The following is a 22590-nucleotide window of genomic DNA, read 5'->3' as shown; positions in this document are numbered from 1 at the left end:
ATGATATTTACGTTGGCACTGCAAAAAGAATCACTGACTTCCCTCTGGGAAAAGTCTCATAGGGTTGGGTTGAAGAGGTAACTAATGAAGATCCCCTAGAACGCTGCACTTTGTCTTTGTCAGCTAGCAAGCTGAGGAACAGAAACAGGGGATGCTTCTGAAATATGCTGGCAGTGCTAAGTGGAGAGGTACAGCATTCATAAATACTAGTAGCAAACTGCCTATCACAATGATGGAGGCCCAGCTCTTTACTGCAGTGCTTCCCATAAGTGAGGCCCAGATCACCTTGGGAGGTTGTGGGCTCTCTCTCATTGGGGGTTTCTAAGCAGAGGGTGAATGGCCCTCTGTCGTGGATGCTGTAGCTGAGATCCCTGCATTGCAAGCAGTTGGACTAGATGACCCAAGGGTGCCATCCAACTCAACAATTCCATGATTCTATGATTACACAGTGTCAGGGAATGGAGGGAAGGTTGTTCTCACCACAATGCTCTCTCCCTTTGTGGTTTGCTTTTCCTCCCACTGAATTGAATGGTAACCATTAATTTCCACAGAGGAAATCCAAGGGTTGTTCTCAAGAGACACCATAGGGGGTGTTGAACTAAATATTTTATTTACTTTTGGTGTCCTTGGCAATTAATAAGCAATGTAGTCTGAGTGTTATTTCTTTATTGCTATTATTATATTTGTTTTATATGAAACTAATAAAACATGTATTATTATTTTTAAGGAAAAAGAATAAATTAAATTAGTTGGTGTCCACATAGTCGTCTCCTGACTTCTGTTTCCATGTCACACTAAAACATAACAGCATGTTGGAATTGTGGAATGACATTTTGGAAGCTGGTGTTTAAAGACAGAAATAGGAATAACAATATAAATTATAATCCAGGCTGGCTCCAGAATTTGGGGGGCGGCAGAATCTCACATGAACTTTAGGCCATCCTCTCAGTACCCCTTACCGCCTCATGGCACCTGCAGCCTTATCAGTTTCCCTCTCTAAGGAGGCTTCTAGCATGTCATCTCTCTTTTCCTTTCAGTGCCTATTAGATTCATCCATTTTTAATCATTCTTGGAATTTTTTCCACCATGCCGTTTTCTTGGGAAGTTCCATTGTTATGTATGTGTTGTCATTTTTTATTGTTTTACTACGACCACTACTACTACTAATACTGGGCTTCTTTGAACCCTTGTAAGCCATTCTGGGAACTTGCTGCTGAACAGGATGGGTAAGATGCTTCCTAAGAAATAAAAAAATAAATATTTTGTGGGGCGCTTTTGTCTAGAGTAGGCATGGTGCGTAAACTGAGAAGTCTCAAACTGCCTCTGACCTTCTGGACAGTTCTGAGCAAAATAAGACCAGTGGTCCTGTTGGGGTAGTAGTGGACTAGAAAAGGCCCAATCTGAACACCTTCTGGAGCCTGAAATCAAAATCAGGTGCAGATTAGTAAGTGGCCTGGGCCATGTTTCACGCAAAGACAAGCCATGGTTCTCCAGGGTTTCAGACGGGGTCTCTGCCTAGAGACACTGGAGATTGAACATGGGACCTTCTCCATGCACAGCCCATGCTCTGCCACTGAGCTACAGCCTCCCCATTGTGGAAAGGTTTACTTTAGCAGAGTTAAAGAATCCCCTTTATAAGTTTATGCAGTGATCAGCTTGTTGCTGGCTCATCTGAGTTCTACTAATAAAGATCCCTTCCTGGTTAAAAATCCCTTTGAATCCCTCTTAAAGAATACACACATGAATCTGATTCATGTCAATATAACGCTTTTTTACTCTCAGATTCATTCAGGTTTACAGAACTGGACCTGAAGGCAGGCTGAGGTTACATAACAAGCAAATAAACTATACCAGAGGGAAGTTGGTCCTGAGGAGACTGCAGCTGAGCAGATATCTTTCAAAACCACCAGCAACCAACCAACTGGTTGTCACAGCAACTGGTTAGAACATGGAGGCCGTCAGTCCTCTGTCGGAATGTCGCACTTGGCTGCACCTTTACATCCCACACCCAGAAGCCAAAGGGTTAAGACTAGGGGGTCACTTACTGTTGCTGCAGGTGAATAATGTACGTCTTCTTTTTTATTGTAATAATGTAAGTCTGTGTGCTCTGGACAAAACAAAACAATCAATCAGAAGAGTATGTTGAAACAGTATTTTTATGAAATGAAATGAACATCTCTATTGAAATGTATTTGATGATGGCAGAAAAGCTATGGCAGGGATTGGCTGAGCCTCTTTATCTCAGCAGGACTGCCTGAGAAGAGCCCGAAGGGCCGTGCCTGGCCTCTTTCCACCTGGCTTGGGGCAGGGCCTGAAGGGCTCTTAAGGATTGATGCTGTTGCTGCTGCCCAGCAATTGGCTGAGCCAGGGCTGTCGACTGTCTGGTTCTGAAGTGCCCTCTCCGACTGCATGAAGCCCAGACAGCCCCGTGATTCTTCCCGGAGCTGAGGGTGATGAAACAATCACTGAGACAGCTAGAGCGCTGGTGGCAGAAACCTCATTTGAATCAGACCGCACACGGGTTAGAGCTCATCGTCGAGCCTACCAAGTGGCGATGGCAATGGCGAAGAGGACTTTCTTCACCGCCTCTATTGCATCTGCAGAAAATAGCAGGAGACTCTTTCAGGTGGTTCACAATTTAACAAAACCACCTTTGTCATCAGGCCCTGATAAAGACCCCAAGATCTCCTGAAACGATTTTGCAAAGGCTTTTTTGCAGATAAAGTCACTCAGATTTGGAAGAGGTAGACTACACCATGGGAGCAAGGCCGGGGAGGGAGAGTGCTAGAGTCCTGTCTAGTCGAGTTGCTGAACAACTCCAGGCACGCCTGGAGGATGTGGACCATTTGGATCCCTTCCAATCGGGATTCAGGCCTCATCATGCAACTGAAACCATCTTGGTTATGCTGGTTGATGATCTCTGGTGGGCTATGGACAAAGGTGAAAGCTGTTTCCTAGTTCTGCTGGATCTCTTAGCAGCCTTTGATACCATCAACCATAACATCCTTCTGGACCATCTAGAGGAGCTGGGGGCATTGTTATACAGTGGTTCCACTCTTTCCTCCTGGGCTATGTCCAGAAAGTGGTGTTGGGGGATGAGTGTTCAGACCCCTGGGCTCTCACTTGTGGGGTGCCTCAGGGTTCCCTGCTCTCTCCCCCATGCTTTTTAACATCTACATGAAGCCGCTGGGAGAGATCATCTGGGGGTTTGGGCTGGGTGTTCACCAGTATGCAGATCATACCCAGCTCTATATCTCTTTCAAATCGGAACCCGTGAAGGTGGTGAAGGTCCTGTGTGAGTGTCTGGAGGCGGTTGGAGCCAAAGATTCTTATGCACAACTGTGCATCTGTGATCTCTGCTCATTCACTCACCTGGAGGACCCCAGGTGTGGAACATGTGCCCTGTTTGTGCGTTTCCCAGAGGTATCTAGTTGACTCCCATGGGAAGCAAGCTTGGGAATCACTGTGCAAAATATCATCCACTGAGTAGATGTTCACTCCATAGCACAAACTTTTGAATAAGTATATTTCTTTATTCCAAATACCTCATCTTCTCCTAGACCATCTTCAGTCATGTTGGATGGAATTTTCTTTGGAATTGTGATATCCAAAAAGGTTTGACAATCTGGAGAAGAAGAAAAATGCCAAGAAGTTAAGCACCATTTAATGTCTATAAGGCGCAAATGTCACAGCACTGTAAGACACCTAAGAATAACATCCAATCACATTCAGTTGCACATTCTGAATTCGCTGAGAAATGGCTGAATCCCGCATGGAAACAGTGAGTCTGGAAACACCCTTAATGATATGTGGCAGGTTACACCCACAACAAACTAGTCTGGAGAGGTCCTTAGATTATATTGCAGCCTGCTTGGGAGCAGGGGGCTGTCTCTCTAGAAATTCTATATGCATTTACGTCATATAAATTAGGATTGCTAACCGAATAGAGATGTAGGAAAGACAAACCCTTGTGCCTTTACCAGTACCATTCTTCCTTTTTCTATTTTTCCCCATTTATTAAATTCTTACAACATATAATGACATTGTACACAAGTAATAAAATATCCCACCCTAACCCAGAAGGCAATACATCCAAAATAATATCCAAATAACACAATAAGTTCTTATCCCAGACTACCATTTGTATAGAAAGCAATAAACAGTTCATTAACCAAAAACTTTTAGACCGTTTTCATTTCTAGCCATATGCATAACAAAGCTATACCAATCTGTTTCAAGAGAATTTATGTTTCAAACCTTATGCCAATTTTATTTGTGTCTATTTCCCCACAAGTGCTATTTGCCATATTTTATTGTACTAATTTGTCAGAGATGCACCCTACAACTTCTTCTAGTATCTCATTATGAGCCACTATTAAAAGAGAACTTAGAGGTTTGAGCCGTACATTAACATCATCGCCCATGAGAAGACTTGAGGAGCATCAGCTCTGGACATTTTGAGATATATTTTGACAAATACTTTCCTCCCAGAACTTTCCCACCTCAAATATGTGTTGATATGAGCCTAACTCCCCACAACAGTTTGGTGAGCAGGAGTAACGAAAATGGACTGATTGTACTGGTGTGAGATACCATTTTTGCACTATTTTAAGTGCTACTTTGCCAACAAAGGTCCATATAGTTAAAGCTATGGTTTTCCCAGTAGTAATGTATGGAAGTGAGAGCTGGACCATAAAGAAGACTGATTGCCGAAGAATTGATGCTTTTGAATTATGGTGCTGGAGGAGACTCTTGAGAGCCCCATGGACTGCAAGAAGATCAAACCTCTCCATTCTGAAGGAAATCAGCCCTGAGTGCTCACTGGAAGGACAGATCCTGAAGCTGAGGCTCCAATACTTTGGCCACCTCATGAGAAGAGAAGACTCCCTGGAAAAGACCCTGATGTTTGGAAAGATTGAGGGTACAAGGAGAAGGGGACGACAGAGGACGAGATGGTTGGACAGTGTTCTCGAAGCTACCAGCATGAGTTTGACCAAACTGCAGGAGGCAGTGGAAGACAGGAGTGCCTGGTGTGCTCTGGTCCACGGGGTCACGAAGAGTCGGACACGACTAAACGACTAAACAACAACAACAAGTGCTACTTTTCCCTTAAGGGAGAAGGGCCCTGGGCCAGGGGTAGGTTCAATCCCTGACATTTCCAAGTAGGATTGGGAGAGATTATTGCCTGAAATCCGGAAGAGCTGCTGCCAGTCAGTGTGGACAATACTGAGCTACATGGACGAATGGTTTGACTCGGTTAAGGCAGCTTCCTAGGTTGCTATGTTTCAAGGCAGAGACAGATTTTAAAGGACATTTCCTCCACACTGAGGTTGACCCCTCTTCCTAGATAGTAATCTGACAACTAGATACCCACATCTGCCTTAACCATCTGCTGTACCCATCTCTGTTAGGATGTTCTGTGTTCTGTGTTCTGTGAGGGACTGAGCTGGAAGCTGCAGTTAGGGCAGAATTATGCAGCGTAATTGCTGACAGGCCTGGTAAGCATGGAGTGCCTGCACTCAGAGATCGGCACTGGCCAAGATCAAGGTAAAGCCCTTAACAAATAGGGACCCAGATTCAGGTAGGTAGCCGGCTTGGTCTGATGGAGTAGAAATATATATATAAAATAATAAAATTGTCCAGTAGCATCTTAGAGACCAACAAAGTTTGTTCTTGGTATGAGCTTTCGTGTGCACGCACACTTCTTCAGATAGGGACCCGTTTACCTGCAAAACCTGCCCCACTTGTGCCCAGGGGGCCATTTTCTCGGATGGAGTATGTGCCATGTATTGCTCAGCGGCTGATCGTTTCGTGTGGCTGCACCTGCCCTTGGGAACTCCCTGCCTCTTGAGATCAAGCAGGCGCCTGCCAAAAGCGTTCCTGCTCAGAGACACTCAGAAAGTTGAAGTTTTAGTATATTAACTTTTGTATGTTTTAAAGCATGGTTGTGATTTCTTCTCAGTGCTATTATCTTTAAAAAAAACCCTCAACGCGGTTTACAAAAACAATCAGGCAGGGTGTTCATTTTGTGATAGACAGCTCACAGGTGCTCGGGCCTTTCTCAACCTGGGGTCCCCAGGTGTTTCTGGACTACAACTCCCATCATGCCCTAGCTAGCAGGCCCAGAGGACAGGAATGATGGAAGTTGGAGTCCAACAGCGCCTGGAGGCCACAACTTGGGCTTGTCCAGTCCGGGTCCCTAACGGGGCATGCGCGTGAGGGAGCCCGCCCTCACTCACCAAGGCCGGCGACGAAGAGGAGCAGCGCCGCCGCCGCCGCTACCAGTTTCATGGCGACGCTTCGCTCTGCGCCTGCGCGCCCGCCCGCTCTCTCTAACGGTCCCGCCTGGAACCGAGGCCCGCGCGGCGGTTGCCGAGCTTCGCGCGCGCGTCAAGGCCAGCGCGGGGGGCGGCGAGGCTCCGAGAGGGCCGCCCGGCCGCCCTCCTTTGCCGTGGGGGCGGCGTGTTCCTTGGCTAGGAGGGCCAGGGATCCTCCGGGTCAGAGGGCGAAGGGACGGGGCCCGGCTGGACCTCGACATTCCTTCCCCGCGCTCGCCCGCTCATTCACACGTGCGCGCGCACACACGTGTCTTTTCTGCCAACCCCAACCTGCAAGAATGCGGGCAAAAGACACTAGGTGACCACCAGACACGCGTCTCGAGTTCTGTAGGGTTGACTCCCGTGCCCATAAAGGGCAGCTAAATAGTGGTATTTCTGTATTTTATTGTTGCGAACCACCCCAAGAACAGATAGGTAGCCGTGTTGGTCTGCCATAGTCAAAACAAAACAAATTCCTTCCAGTAGCACCTTAAAGACCAACTAAGTCAGTTCTTGGTATGAGCTTTCGTGTGCATGCACACGAAAGCTCATACCAAGAACTGACTTAGTTGGTCTTTAAGGTGCTACTGGAAGGAATTTGTTTTGTTTTCACCCCAAGAACTTTTGTCATTGCACGTCGTGTCAATATTCTGAATAAAACCGACTCGGAGCAGCACCCCGACTAGACAAACAGACACATATTCCCATTTAGACCAAACAGATACATCCCCATCCTTGTGTTTCACACTCCTGACTTTCTTCAGTGGAAGTTTGCAGCAGCCCAATATATTTGCTCTTCTCTGAGCAGTGGAAAGTTCCCAGGTGTGGTGCCTACCCAGGTTTGGTTTCCTTTGGAAGGAAATCACTGGAGACTTAATTTGTGTTTTGTAATATTTGAGTTTATTTACAAACATGCATGTTGAGCATAAGTGGAGGCCCTGCTTAAGCATTCCAGTAGACAGCTAAATACCCCTGTCCCTGAATGAGGTATCCGGAGGAGATGGCCAGCACCCTAAGATACTGTGCGCCCAAACACAGGGCTAGCAAACTCCAGGGATTAATCAGCAGCCCTTTTCCTTCTCTATATTCCTTCCTGGAATAATTTAGGGTTTATCCACACTCATCTGTCCTCCGCTCTTTCCTGGCGCAGCCCACAATTTAAAGCTCTGTGTCTGAGCACCTCTTTCTAGCTCTGGAGCAGGCTTCCTCAACTTTGGCCCTCCAGATGTTTTTGGCCTACAACGCCCATGATTCCTAGCTAGCAGGACCAGTGGGATGGGAATTGTAGTCTCAAAACTACAAAACATCTATGAGGAAGCCTGCTCTGGAGCATTCCCTGTAAAACACACTCTTAAAAGCTCAACTGGAGCAAATGTCAATCAGTGGAAAACCCAAATGGATGTTTCCACTGATTCAGCTTTAATAAGCGTATTTTCCCCAGCAAACTGCCGCCCTCCTTTGCCGTGGGGGCGGCGTGTTCCTTGGCTAGGAGGGCCAGGGATCCTCCGGGTCAGAGGGCGAAGGGACGGGGCCCAGCTGGACTTCGACATTCCTTCCCCGCGCTCGCTCGCTCGTTCATACGTGCGCACGCACACACGTGTCTTTTCTGCCAACCCCAACCTGCAAGAATGCGGGCAAAAGGGACCAGGTGACCACCCGACACGCATCTCGAGTTCCGTGGGGTTGACTCCCGTGCCCATAAAGGGCAGCTAAATAGTAGTATTTCTGTATTTTATTGTTGCGAACCACCCCAAGAACTTTTGTCATTGCACGTCGTGTCAATATTCTGAATAAAACCGACTCGGAGCAGCACCCCGACTAGACAAACAGACACATATTCCCATTTAGACCAAACAGATACATCGTGTTTCACACTCCTGACTTTCTTCAGTGGAAGTTTGCAGCAGCCCAATATATTTGCTCTTCTCTGAGCAGTGGAAAGTTCCCAGGTGTGGTCCCTACCCAGGTTTGGTTTCCTTTGGAAGGAAGTCACTGGAGACTTCATTTGTGTTTTGTAATATTTGAGTTTATTTACAAACATGCATGTTGAGCATAAGTGGAGGCCCTGCTTAAGCATTCCAGTAGACAGCTAAATACCCCTGTCCCTGAATGAGGTATCCGGAGGAGATGGCCAGCACCCTAAGATACTGTGCGCCCAAACACAGGGCTAGCAAACTCCAGGGATTAATCAGCAGCCCTTTTCCTTCTCTATAATGTCTTCCTGGAATAATTTAGGGTTGATCCACACTCATCTGTCCTCCGCTCTTTCCTGGCGCAGCCCACAATTTAAAGCTCTGTGTCTGAGCACCTCTTTCTAGCTCTGGAGCAGGCTTCCTCAACCTTGGCCCTCCAGATGTTTTTGGCCTACAACGCCCATGATTCCTAGCTAGCAGGACCAGTGGGATGGGAATTGTAGTCTCAAAACTACAAAACATCTATGAGGAAGCCTGCTCTGGAGCATTCCGTGTAAAACACACTTTTAAAAGCTCAACTGGAGCAAATGTCAATCAGTGGAAAACCCAAATGGATGTTTCCACTGATTCAGCTTTAATAAGCGTTTTTTCCCCAGCAAACTGCCGCCCTCCTTTGCCGTGGGGGGCGGCGTGTTCCTTGGCTAGGAGGGCCAGGGATCCTCCGGGTCAGAGGGCGAAGGGACGGGGCCCAGCTGGACTTCGACATTCCTTCCCCGCGCTTGCTTGCTCGCTCGTTCACACGTGCGCACGCACACATGTGTCTTTTCTGCCAACCCCAACCTGCAAGAATGCGGGCAAAAGGGACCAGGTGACCACCTGACACGCATCTCGAGTTCCGTGGGGTTGACTCCCGTGCCCATAAAGGGCAGCTAAATAGTGGTATTTCTGTATTTTATTGTTGCGAACCACCCCAAGAACTTTTGTCATTGCACGTCGTGTCAATATTCTGAATAAAACCGACTCGGAGCAGCACCCCGACTGAGGGAAGCATCACGCACACAAAGCAGATAGACAGACAGATATTCCCATACTCTACTCGCCCTTCTTGCTGTTTTCTTTAAACCAGGCAGCCCTGCAAAGCCTTTCACATGCTCCTCAGTAACGAAGCACACTCCCACATCCCCAATTTAAAACAAAGGTTTACTCAGCACATTTGACTTCAGCTCCCGTTATGTGCAAATGGCAGCATTGCTGAGAAATACAGTACACCAATAAAGTGTTTTGAGCACACAGGAAATGTGTACATGTTACTGAGTCAATTGTGTGGAAGAGCCAACCTTTCCCATCCACCAGCAAATTTGTAGCTGGTTTCCAGACCTGAACAGTAAAAACTGATTGGTAAGTTTTAGCAGTACTGTACAGTATACAGTTTAGCAAATATCAGGGAGACCACAATAGTTCCAAGTATTTTATTATTGCAACTGCATACATATATATGCAAACATTGTTAAAGACTTCTTTTTTGGCAAGAATTATGAAGAAATTTACCAAACAAGCATATGCTGAATATTTGCCACCGTGGGGGAATTATTCTTAGCATAATTTAATAAAAGTGTTTCATTCTCTGAAGCTATTGTAGCTGACGTGTTTTTGTAACGGTCCTTGCACATAATGAAATTCTGTTGTTCTCGCCATGCAAGAATCTTCATCTGCTCTTCTTTTTAAATAGATTATCATGTCCATTCTGTGGCTGTGTGGTCTTTTCCTGGTTGGCCCCAGCAACTCTTGATTCCGGGTGTAGGTTGGATTTAGCTTAGGCGCTGGAGGCCTGGAAGAGGGCTGACACATGACAGAGTGGAGCCCAGGATTACTGGATCTGCCCCAAGACACAGGTCTACATGGATGACTGTGCCTTCTGTCAAAGAACAATCTTCATGTGCTCTTCTTTTTTAATAGATGACCGTGTCCTCTCGGTGGGTGCTGGGTCTATTCCTATTTGCCATAGTCTGCACCAATGCTGAGGGAAGAAAGAAATGTGACCTTTATTACCGAGAGGTTCTGATGGGAATGGATGATAACCATCAACGCCACGTCCCAAAAGCATAAAGCTGATGAAGAATAACGTATTTCCAGAAAGAGGTCTGTTTAAACACATATACTCATGCAAATTTAAATAAGTGGCTTTGCTTATGCACCAGGAAGTATCATATCTCCAGTATGGGCATTGAATGGTTTTGTAATAAGTCCCAGAGCTTAAGAAAGGAACTGATCACCCTGAACACTAGGGATGGGGAACTCCAGCTCCCATAAGCCCCCCCCAAGCAGTATGACCTGAGATTATTTAATTTATACCCCACCCTTCAGCCTGAAGAATCCCAGGGTTGTATGCAACAATTCATAAAATGGTGCTTGTTGATACAAAGGTAATAAAAGCAACAATACACATAAAATAGTAGTAGTAGTAGTAGTAATAATAATAATAATAATAATAATAATAATAATAATAATAATATAATGATGAGAGTTCATATTCAACAATATCTGGAAGGTCATAGGAACTCTATGATTAGCCTTAAGAGTAACTGAAAGAGAAGTGAAACTGCCATAGCCTTCCATCCCTGCCTCTGACTGCAATTTTCCTACCTAGGAATTTGTTTTCACAGAAAATCTATTCCTGGTCTTCCCTATGGTTTTTACTTTTTCTTTATTTTTGCACTGGTGAAAGTGATGTGTGGAATGGGGAGTTGCTGCTATTGTTACACGACTGGGAGACAGAAATTATTGGTGGGCTACTGCTGTAGCTGCCCTTCTGTGCCAAAATCATGATTTGGCAGCATTTGGGTTGCTTCTGTTTGGTTAGAAGGCATACATAGAAACATATCCAAATTTTGCAATCTGAAATAATAGGCAAAGTCAACCTTGCTGCCTTGTATGGAGCTTTCTTGATGGACTGTGTACAACATTTACTTCCATAAGCTAGCCATTGGACAATGGACCATGTGGACAAAGTATATTATGAAGGAGGAGCAAACAATCCCTGATGGAGTAAAGGGAAACCATTTGCATTGATTGCCTCATAATTGCTCAGGCTGACCTTATCTGACTGGCCAGACCACCATCAAGGGTCAGAGCAGCTCAGCAGCTGCCCGGGACCTACATTGCAAGCTGTACTCAAAAATAACCCTGTTAGGGGCCTACTCTGAGTAGAACTAAGTTGGATAGAACCATTTATTACGTTGTTCCACATTATTGATTTCAGTGCAAAGGAAACACAATGCAAATTGGCAGTGAGCAGGACTACCATCAATGAAATCAACAATAGCAGTGAATACTGAATATGCGGTAGTTACTGAATTGATTTCTGTTTCAGACATGGTCCTTTCTCCGTCAGTGCCCAGCACATCAATTGAAAAACAAACTCCATCGGTTCTGGGACATCACAACTCATTTCTCCCTCGGTTTGAGGACCAGAGCGCAATGGCACCTTCACCTGGTGGTATATGACAGGTGTAACCTGACCACAAGATATTGCTAGGTGAAGGTGCTATCATGCTCTGGCCCTAAGACTGGGGGTGTATCGATACATCGCCCAGGCCTAGTGGGAGGTTCCCTGCGCTATTTTCATTCTGAAAAACATTCATCCCCCTCCCCCACAGCTTTTGATAACAAATAAAAGTTCGATATAGAAAAGGCTCTATTCCCTTCTCTAAAGAACATACAAAGAGCCCTCCGGGACCAGGCCAATGGCCCATCTTGCCCAACATCCTGGCTACCCTCATGCCTCTGGGAAGCCTTCAAGTAGAATCTGAGCACATGAGCACTACTCTGCTTCTGGTTTTGGTGTTCAGAAGCATTACTGCCCCTGACCATTGAGGCTAATAGCCTCATTCTCATCCTCTCCCTTTTTTGGTTGATTGTGTTGATGGGAAGAGGGAGTTAGTTTTTGTCTTTGGAATATAAATGCATCAATATTCCTCCTATATGACTTAAATGTGCCTGCCAAGGAGCTGTATGGAGCCCATCCTCCTATAGAACTCCTTAGGCAATGGAGTGATCACTGCCCCTGGTACGGCAAGAAAATCCTGTTGGGCCTCGGGGCCTACTCTAGGAGCAGCGACTCAGAGTCCACCTCGGACAGCGAGGGACCATCAACTCCACCGGGAAGATCGTCTCCTCCGTGTCTCCCCAGTCCCTTAGAAGCATGGGTCTTGTCATTTCTCTGTTTCCATCCCAACCATCTCCTAGACTTGCAACTTTTGTTCTCCTGTCTCTTTTATTTCCAAGAGAATACCAAAATAATGTACTGAATCTGTGTGTGTCTCTCTTCATATCCCTTGTCCTTCTCTCCGCTCTAAGGCTTGTGTTCAGTTTGGGAGGGAGTACAGATTGGGGGAGTCACACATCTTCAATATGGTCAAAGGCCATAATGGTCAAAGGCCTGGAAACGATGCCTTATGAGGAACGGCTAAGGGAGCTGGACATGTTTAGCCTGGAGAAGAGGAGGTTAAGGGGTGATATGATAGCCATGTTCAAATATATAAAAGGATGTCACATAGAGGAGGGAGAAAGGTTGTTTTCTGCTGCTCCAGAGAAGCGGACACGGAGCAATGGTTCCAAACTACAAGAAAGAAGATTCCACCTAAACATTAGGAAGAACTTCCTGACAGTAAGAGCTGTTTGACAGTGGAATTTGCTGCCAAGGAGTGTGGTGGAGTCTCCTTCTTTGGAGGTCTTTAAGCAGAGGCTTGACAACCATATGTCAGGAGTGCTCTGATGGTGTTTCCTGCTTGGCAGGGGGTTGGACTCGATGGCCCTTGTGGTCTCTTCCAACTCTATGATTCTATGATTCTATATCCAGAAAACCCAGAAAAGCATCCATTGTACCAACAGCAACAAAAGACTTGAGGCTTCTGAGGTTTACAGATGAGGACAGGAAATTCCTTGTATTTTTTAAAAGATTCCATGAATGAATAGATTGTTTGCTGGGGGTGTTCCAAGTTGGTTTTTTTTTACAAAGAAGCGTTTTTAGGGTGTAGCTGTCTGGCAGGTGTGGACATATGGGTTGGCTCTCTATCTCTCTTTAGAATTGGTTTTGTTGTGGGGAAAGTGCAAAATCGAGCAGATGGTAATGTGGATTGTCATGACACTGTAATGACGTTTTAGTGTTGCATCTGATTAAAGAACTCCTCAATGCAAGAAAAGAAAAAGAAAAAAAGAAGGACACCTCAAGGCTCGCTCTTATTGAGGTTCTGCTCCTTTTTAGCAATGGGGCCTCCAGGAGGTGGAAGGAATGATATTACAGGTATGGTGTCAGATTAAATGCAATAGGACAGCCTTTCTCAACCTTGGGTCCCCAATACTGTTGGACTACAACTCCCATCATCCCTAAGTGACTAGTGGTCAGGGAGGCTGGGAGTTGGAGACCTACAACCTCTGACGTGATGTGACCTTGCACTTTACCAGCAGTTTCAACTATCTGCCTGGGGTCACCAGAAGGAATGGCAAAGCTGCACTGAGACTTACTGTCTTCCTTTGTGTCTTACAGGGCGTTTCACAAGTTACCTGTCCATTATTTCCATCCGTGCCATTGCGGATGAAATTTTGGATTTGAGATTTGGGGCCACTTTTCTGGGGTAAATGGACCATGAGGAATGTGCTTCTCTTCAAGAAAGCATATGTTGTGGTATTTATATGCGCAGAAGCTGCTCCAGGATTTTAAACATAGCACATTACTTTAGTTAGTATACTAAAGCATACAGTGATTTTTTTCTTTAAAAATGTTTGGGGTAATCTCATTTTGACTCAAGAAATCACCATTTTATAGTTCAAATCAGGGAAAATAAATATAGTAAATGGACAAAAGTGCAAAGAACATGCATTACCTGAGGCTAGATTCCAACTCCTACTTCACACATTAAACGCTCGCTTCTGTCTGAGTAGCAATGGTAGTGATGATTCACCGTGATAAAGAAGAAAATAAAATGTTTAGTTTCTTCTCCCGTTAGATTCACAAAATGTTCAGGGCTACGCATACCCCTGCGTAACCCCCCCCCCGAAAAAAGCACTGAAAACACACACGCACACACACACACAAGAGAACCTGGCAGATTTCTGAGATTTTACAGACTTATTCTGAGGCACATAGCAGTATAAAGCAAACTCACAGTAAAACTCCCTCTCTGCACTTGATAACAGACCTAACTGAAAAAGAACATCTTAGGATTCCAGACTACATTAACTCTTTCCCTAACACATTTCCCCCAACCACATCTAGTCACAATCTTCGACTGCCGCTGCTCTTGCTATAGAATCCTGTACTATTGTGTGTTTGTTATCTGAAGGGACACTTGATTTAGGATCAGGAGGTTGATAAAAAACCTCCATGGTTAGCAAAATAGGAAGCTGTCGCTGTCACTGGTCCATCTAACTTAGCCCTGTCTTCAATGACTAGCAACAGCTGTCCAGGGTTTCAGGTGTTGGAGATGCCAGGGACCAATGTGTAAAGCCATGTGCTTTGCCATTGAATTATGAATGGAGATGGGGGAGAAATAATGAGCAGCATCCATTTCAACCATTTAACCTTTTATCTTCAATTTGAAACTCTGTTTCTCCCTCTTCTGTTGTCAGATGCCATAGGATATTTGTTGCTGACAACCTAATATGTTGTCATTTTAATATTTTCCTTTTCTGTAAAGGTAAAGGGGCCCCTGACCATTAGGTCTAGTTGTGGCCGACTCTGGGGTTGCAGCGCTCATCTCGCTTTATTGGCCGAGGGAGCCGGCGTACAGCTTCTGGGTCATGTGGCCAGCATGACTAAGCTACTTCTGGCGAACCAGAGCAGTGCACGGAAACGCCGTTTACCTTCCCGCCAGAGCGGTACCTATTTATCTACTTGCACTTTGACGTGCTTTTGAACTGCTAGGTTGGCAGGAGCAGGGACCAAGCAACGGGAGCTCACCCCGTCACGGGAATTCGAACCGCCAACCTTATGATCGGCAAGTCCTATATTGAGCTTATCTGGTGCACAGAGGGCTTTTCACTTGATTTAGCGAAACATGTGTTTCATGCAAAGTCTTTTGTTTGCAACTTTACTGTCATTCAGTTATGGAATGCTGGTGGAAATTGTTGGGAGTGCCACCAAGCTGGGAGCCTTCTGGAATTACGACAAACTCCTGAAGGTCAACACCACAGAGGACTGGAGAGAGGAAATCAAGAAGGTCATGCTGCAGTCAGAGGGGGCCAACAAAAACACTGTGTTCTTTTTATGCTATAACTGAATAAAAGACAAGTCCTTTGTAGAGGACATTAACATGCTGTTGAACACGGGGGACGTGCCTAACATATTTGCAGCAGATGAGAGGGCCGACATCCAAGAAATGGATACAATGACAAATTGCTATCCTGTGGACCTTCAAAAGCTTGATTTTGAAGTTTCGCAAGCAAGTGTGGACTGGAACAGGTAGATTATATGGAAACTTGTAACTGTTTTCATTATCTGCAGTATCCATTGCAAGCTAGTCTTATTAACAGGGCTGTTCAAAGACAATGGCTGTGTACACACCATATGTTGAAAGCACATGACTTCTTCCAAAGAATCCTAGGAACTATCTTTCAGAGCTACAATTCCCAGCACCCTTAACAAACTACAGTTCCTGATTAGTTAGAAAGCAAAATCACTGACCAATTCTGGTACCTAATTGCACACTAAAATGCTGGTGCATTTTTGTCATAATTTTCCCTCCCGTATCTGAAATTGATAAGGCATTGTGGTGAACTGAAGATTGGAACAGTAAGGAATTAATATCTTGATTATGCCCTCTACCTTGATTGTCCTCTTTAGGTTGCAGTGATGCCAAAGGAGCTGACAGCTCTTCACCCAGAATTGACTCAGACCTCCGCAGAAAGGGAGAAAGGGATGATCCACATAGAAAAGGAAAACATTGAGGTTTCTGATGCCAAGAAGGAGCTTGTGGCTGCAGATGAGAAGGAGGCCAATGAAGCTGCAGGGTATTCAGGTCATTGTGCTGTGCAGCCTGGCGCTCCCTCCCCATCAGAGCTCATGTTTCCAACAATGCAGCGTTATAAATGAGAAATCCAAACTAAGAGAGGTGTAAAGAGCTATCAGCTATGTGCTGTTCCTGCCCTATCTGTGGTTTCCCTGGAGGAATGTATGCAATGCTGGTTCTTCTCAGAGTAGGCTCGTTGCAATTAAGAAACCCAAGTTACCGTATTTTTTGCTCTATAAGCCTCACTTTTTCCCTCCTAAAAAGTAAGGGGAAATGTGTGTGCGTCTTATGGGGTGAATGCAGGCTGCACAGCTATCCCAGAAGCCAGAACAGCCAGAGGGATTGCTGCTTTCACTGTGAAACAATCCCTCTTGCTGTTCTGGCTTCTGAGATTCAGAATATTTTTTTTCTTGTTTTCCTCCTCCCAAAACTAGGTGCGTCTTGTGGTCCGGTGCGTCTTATAGAGCGGAAAATACGGTAGTTCTGTCCTTTAATTTCAGTGAATCTGCTCTGAGTAGGACTACCATTGACTCTAGTCCTAAGGTTGCACCTCAAGTGTGGGAATGTTTATCAGCCCAAGGGCCACATCTCCCAGGCAACCTTCTGAGGGCCACATGCTAGTGGTGGGCAGGGCCAGAGACAGAAGTGGAAGGGGTGGCAAATGCCCATTTTACCTTTTGTACAGCTGGCTGGTTTCTTCATATCCACACCCCATCCAGACAAGCAAGGGACATTGCCAGAGTTCATGGACACAGTCCAGTCAAACAAAAACAATTGGGGGACAAAGTGAGGGGGTGTTGCCATAGGAGAATTCTGAGGGCCAGAGAGAGAGGAAGAGAGGGTTCTTCATCCTATGCCAACTATGCCAACTTACCTGAGAGTAAGCCCCATTGAACTCAGTAAGACTTAAAGGTAAAGGGACCCCTGACCATTAGGTCCAGTCGTGACCGACTCTGGGGTTGTGGCGCTCATCTCGCTTTATTGGCCGAGGGAGCCAGCGTACAGCTTCCGGGTCATGTGGCCAGCATGACTAAGCCGCTTCTGGCGAGCCAGAGCAGCACACAGAAACACCGTTTACCTTTCCGCTGGAGTGGTACCTATTTATCTACTTGCACTTTGATGTGCTTTTGAACTGCTAGGTTGGCAGGAGCAGGGACCGAGCAACGGAAGCTGAATAAATATGCACAGGGCTGCACTGTTAGCACAGGATGTGCCCTTCCATGGTGGTTGCTTTCTAACTAAAGAGCAGCGACATAACAGGGGATGGTCACACTGGGAACATGATGTTGCTGAGAGGGAATTCAACCACTTGCCCCCCCCCCGATCTGATTTGCCTCCCTAGGACTGCTATTTACCCCAGAGCAGGGAGAAACTATTTCTTCCAAACACACATATGCTAAAAGTAACATTGGGCTAAAACTGCTCCGCTTTTGTGGGGGTCACAAGGGAGTGAGTGTGATACAGTTAGAGTGTTAGACCGGGGCAACCAGGGTTCAAATCCCCACTGAGTTCTAAAACTCTTTGGGTGACCATGTGCCCGTTGCGCCAGGGAGTTCATTTGACAGGTGGGGACCGGCCACCGAGAGGGCCCTCAATCAATTCCAGTCAAGGCACAACCACTGGCTGCAGCTGCAGTAAGAAAGGAAAGAGTTGCTCTTGCAAAGTTCTTGTTCCACTGGACTGTGCGGTAGCATCCTGACCATGTTCTGTGAATATATTTGATGTGATTACAGGAGGAGTGCAAGGGGAATCTACTGGAGCCAATGCCAGTCCTGGAAGCTGCCCTTTCGGCTCTCGATAACCTGAACCTGACAAATACCTCCCTTGTCAAATCCATGCAGAATCCACCAGGACCTGTCAAGCTGGTCATGAAGCATTTGAGAGAAAAGACAGAAAGAAAGCCTGATCCAAGTGGAAGCTGTAAAAACCAAACACAACCAAAAATTATTTATGGGGGGCGGGGCGGTTGTCATGTGCTGATATTGAGCATTGTCATCATCTCACTTTATATTATATATTAAGATATTCAACCAGTAGACTTTAGTCCATATGGGCAAGTGGGGCACTGCCCCTCCAAGCTAAGCCTGTCCTTAGACAGCCCCTGCCTGCATCTGCTCCTCCTTAGCCCCAGTGTTGCTGTTATAAAACTCATCAGGAAGGAGGGAGAGGAGAAATCTAGAATTAGCCTATCATTGGCTCTACCTCCCCAACCACTGTTGACTCTCCCACAGTTTGCCCTAAAAGTCCAATGGGCATCAGCCTCCCCTGCATTCAATGCAATAAAATGGACCATAGATACAATTGTTATGGGAAGTGAGTCATTCTATTACCTTATCCATTTGCTTTGGCTTAAGAATCACCTGGCTGCTCAAAAAACTATTTCGGGGTAAAAGGAGGGAGGTTGAAAATCTTCCAGATTTTTTTCATGAGATATTCTTATTTTGAAAATATTTTAATATGTATGTGTTTATGTGAAATTTCAGGTAGTTCCAAAAAGGCTCTAGGGGATCTGAAATTCCACAAAGGCTTGAAGACTTATGACAAAGATAATATCCCACCAGCTTTAACCAAGAGAATTAGAGAGAAGTTCATCAACCATTCGGACTTTCAGACAGCTGTCAAAAATAATGTATCATTCACCTGCGAAGGCTCGTGCAACGGGGTGAGAGCCATGGACTTGCACGACCGTGTCACAAAGGAGGCGCCCCCAAAACATGAAGAACTCAGGGAAGATGAAGGTTTGTTCACTGCAGAAATGCAGAAGCTCAATACGAAGCGAGCAGAACTCAAGAAAGTGATTTACCGCCTCCAGGACCTGAAGGATGAACTTGAAGAACTTAATAACCAGAAGAAAGAACTTGAAAACAGCATTGACGAATGCTCTCAGAAGCTAGACAGGGCTGAAAAGCTGAACAGTGGCTTGGGAAGCAAGAAGGATAGTTGGACGGAAGCAACACACTTGCCAGGACTTCGGCACCCTGACCTCACTGGGGATGTCTTGTTATCTTCAGGGACGGTGGTAAAGGAAGCCTTTACTGTTGAATACCATACAGAATTTCAGAAGAAATGGCTGGTTTTGTGCAAGGAGGAGAAAGTCCCATGCTCTACTGTGGTGTAGTGGTTAAGAGCGGTAGACTCGTAATCTGGTGAACCGGGTTCGCGTCCCCGCTCCTCCACATGCAGCTGCTGGGTGATCTTGGGCTAGTCACACTTCTCTGAAGTCTCTCAGCCCCACTCACCTCACAGAGTGTTTGTTGTGGGGGAGGAAGGGTAAGGAGAATGTTAGCTGCTTTGAGACTCCTTCGGGTAGTGATAAAGCGGGATATCAAATCCAAACTCCCCTCCTCCTCCTCCTCCTCCTCCTCCTTCTTCTTCTTCTGATTTCAGCCTGAGTAGCAATTTAGCGGAACCAGTCAAGAACTGTGCCTGGCAGATTGCTGGGTTGCTAATTGATTCATTTTCGATTGACAATGGCATCATTGTTTCCATCTCAAGACGAAGAGCTTTAATGATTGATCCTCAAGGACAAGCCAACAAGTGGGTCAAAAATATGGAAAAGGGCAATAAGCTTTCCGTTATCAAGTTGTCCGACACCAACTCTATAAGGACTTTGGAGTCCAATGTTGTGGAATACAAAATGATTTATGAGTCTGCCAAACTTCATGAAGAAGAGTTTTCCATTGAATGGAATCTGTTCACAGGTCTTGACCGCATGGTCATCTTCTGATGCCTGAGACCAGAGAAAATCATTCCAGCCACCCAACTGTTCATTGCAGTCAACATGGGGAAGATACATATCGAACCCCCAACATTTGATCTTGTTGGAAGTTGCTATGGTTCCAACTGCTACTCAGTTGTCATAGTTTCACAGAACTATGCCAGGAAATACGGCATCACAATAGATCACACTGGACTTGAATTTCAGGTAAGTAAAACCATTTCATTCCATGTTTAAGAGCTCCTGAGTAAAAATAATACTTGGTAACCTACAGGTTTAAGAGCTCCTGTGCAAAAATAATACTTGGTAACCTACAGGATGTTTAAGAGCTCCTGTGCAAAAATAATACTTGGTAACCTACAGGAGACATTCCTTGCCATGGCTAGCAACTAGCACTGGATAGAACCTTCCTTCCGCAAGACCTAGGCCATGTTTTAATACACCATCTCTTCTCTCCTTCCCCCACCCAATTTAGGGGATGATACAGGAGCACAGTATGACTCAACTGCCTGAAGATGGAGCCTATGTGAAAGGGCTTTATCTGGAAGGGCCCTGTTGGGACACGGAGACCATGCGGATTGGAGAGCCTTTTCCCAAAACCCTCTATGACTCCCTGCCCATCATTTGGCTGAAACCTGGCGAGGGTACCAAAATTCTACACAAGGGAATTTACCTGTGTGCCATATCCGAAACCAGTGCTGGGAGAGGCACACTGTCCACTCAAATGGCCAGTCCACCAATTACATCCTCTACATTGAGCTCACTTCTGATTTGTCTCAGAAACACTGGATCAATCAGGGCATAGTTGCGCTTTACCAGCTCGTCAACTAAATGGTTGATAACACATGCCTGCGCTTTCACGTGTAAAAGTGTGGCTACAATCATCACCCCTTTAAAAACAAAGAAGCCTTAGAGAGGGAACTTTCTTCTCTGAAGCCAAAATGACATGGACAAGAATTGACCAAATTTGGATAACTAGAGGACTGGCTCCAAAGACTAGAAAAGTGGAAATTTGTCCTAAAACCTGCTCCAACCACAATGCTGTGAAAATGGAGATGAAACTAACACCAATCGGCTCCTTCAGATGGAGGATGAATGACACCTTGTTTAGAGATGAAGAAGTGGCCAAGAAGGCCCAAAAAACCTTGAGAGATTATTTTGAGATAAATATGAATACCACCGTTGAAAAAAGAGTAATCTGGGATGCAAGCAAAGTGGTTATGAGAGGGTTTCTGATACAACAGAATGCAATAAGACCAGTCAAGCTTGCAAAAATATATCATTTGCCCGATAATAAGTGTTGGAAATGTAAAGAAAATGAAGGTACATTCTTTCACCTTTGGTGGACGTGCCCAAGGATTAAGGCTTTCTGGGAGATGATCTATAATGAAATGAAAAAGGTATTTAAATATACGTTCCTGAAGAAACCAGAGGCCTTTCTCCTGGGCATGGTCGGCCAATTGGTGCCAAAGAAGGATAGAACTTTCTTTATGTATGCAACAACGGCAGCAAGAATACTCATCGCAAAGTATTGGAAGACACAAGATTTACCTACCCGGGAAGAATGGCAGATGAAGTTGATGGACTACATGGAACTGGCGGAAATGACTGGCAGAATCCGAGACCAGGGAGAAGAGTTGGTAGAAGAAGATTGGAAGAAATTTAAAGACTATTTACAGAAACACTGTAAAATTAAGGAATGTTAGAAGGATGCTGGAATGAAGTTATGTGGTTTTAGCAATAATGTTACAAAGGGGCATGTAAAAATGGATTGTTAACAGGTGATAATGTAAAGTTACAATATATTAAGATAAAATATCAAGATAAAAGCAAAAACAGTAAGGACTTGCTGAAACAACTATTGAACTAGAATACAAAAAAGGGAGGTGTGAGGAGGTCAGGGAAACAAGTAAATGAAAGATAAGATATGGAAAGACTGATTTAATTGTTTTTATTTTTCTGTATTTTGTATTTTTTGTATTTTTTTCTTCTTTTCATTTTTGTAACTTCTTTGAAACTTTAATAAATATTGTTTTTTAAAAAAATAAAATAAAAACAAAGAAGCCTTAAGGTTGGGGCTACAACCATCGCCCCTTTGAAAATAAAGAAACCTTAAGGCTTGGGCAACTCGTTTGATTGCACATTCATTCTGATTTGTTTCCAGGGAGGTTAGACTGCAGTTGCATCTAAACCATACATTTATGTATGCATGTATGGTCAAGGTCATGGGTTCGAGCCCCTGCAATGCAGAATGTTGAACTCAAGTCCCTTCTAGCTCTATGTGACTTCATAATACACCCATTCTTGTGTAAGGTCTTCCTTGCCCTCTCCCTTCTGCCCCAGATGTTCCTCTCCTTGTGGTTTTAGGCCCCATCTGCACCATACATTTAAAGTAATATCAAACCTATTTACACAGTCATGAGTCCCTCTCTATAATCCTGGGAACTGTAGTTTATTAAGGGTGCTGAGAGATTAGTTCCTCTTCCTTGGGAACTGGAGCTTGCAGCTCTGTGAGGGGAACACAGCTATTAGATTTGGGGCATATATTGACTAATCATGAAGTTTATTTAAGCCTGCCACCTTCATTTTTGTTATTTTATTATTGATTTTTTTTTTTGCTTTATGTTGCTGTTTGA

At 45.0% G+C, this 22590-nt stretch overlaps 2 protein-coding genes and 1 long non-coding RNA gene across 8 annotated transcripts in view; 1 reads left to right on the top strand and 2 right to left on the bottom strand.

Annotated features, from left to right (window-relative positions):
• LOC309347842 (disintegrin and metalloproteinase domain-containing protein 2-like) overlaps positions 1 to 6293 on the bottom strand; it is a 46852-nt gene extending 40559 nt beyond the window's left edge. For both annotated transcript variants that reach the window (XM_081872698.1, XM_081872699.1), the window contains exons 1-3: positions 6240 to 6293; positions 3546 to 3625; positions 2046 to 2107 (exon numbers count right to left, since the gene is read on the bottom strand). In XM_081872698.1, the coding sequence (XP_081728824.1) occupies positions 2046 to 2107; positions 3546 to 3625; positions 6240 to 6291 (194 nt within the window). In that variant the 5' untranslated portion in view covers positions 6292 to 6293. The remainder of the gene's footprint in view (positions 1 to 2045; positions 2108 to 3545; positions 3626 to 6239) is intronic.
• Positions 6294 to 10002: 3709 nt separating this feature from the next.
• LOC309347955 lies at positions 10003 to 16449 on the bottom strand. Its single transcript, XR_014159074.1, has 3 exons — positions 15369 to 16449; positions 14113 to 14158; positions 10003 to 10247 (listed from the first exon to the last, which is right to left on the bottom strand). It is a non-coding gene; the product is annotated as an uncharacterized lncRNA (long non-coding RNA).
• A 1070-nt stretch (positions 16450 to 17519) lies between these two features.
• LOC309347913 (dynein axonemal heavy chain 3-like) overlaps positions 17520 to 22590 on the top strand; it is a 441221-nt gene continuing 436150 nt past the window's right edge. For 3 of the 5 annotated variants that reach the window (XM_081872901.1, XM_081872899.1, XM_081872900.1), the window contains exons 1-2: positions 17520 to 18156; positions 18720 to 20161. In XM_081872901.1, the coding sequence (XP_081729027.1) occupies positions 18000 to 18156; positions 18720 to 19354 (792 nt within the window). In that variant the 5' untranslated portion in view covers positions 17520 to 17999 and the 3' untranslated portion in view covers positions 19355 to 20161. Of the gene's footprint in view, positions 18157 to 18719; positions 20202 to 20283; positions 20861 to 22590 lie in introns of those variants that run through there. The other 2 variants (XM_081872898.1, XM_081872897.1) reach the window with 2 other exon arrangements.

Source organism: Podarcis erhardii (genome assembly GCF_964252035.2).
Source record: "Podarcis erhardii genome assembly, chromosome: 8".
In the NCBI taxonomy this organism is placed as follows: Eukaryota; Metazoa; Chordata; class Lepidosauria; order Squamata; family Lacertidae; genus Podarcis; species Podarcis erhardii.
Note: the sequence above shows the minus strand (reverse complement) of the source record. Positions and strands in the feature narration are given on the sequence as shown.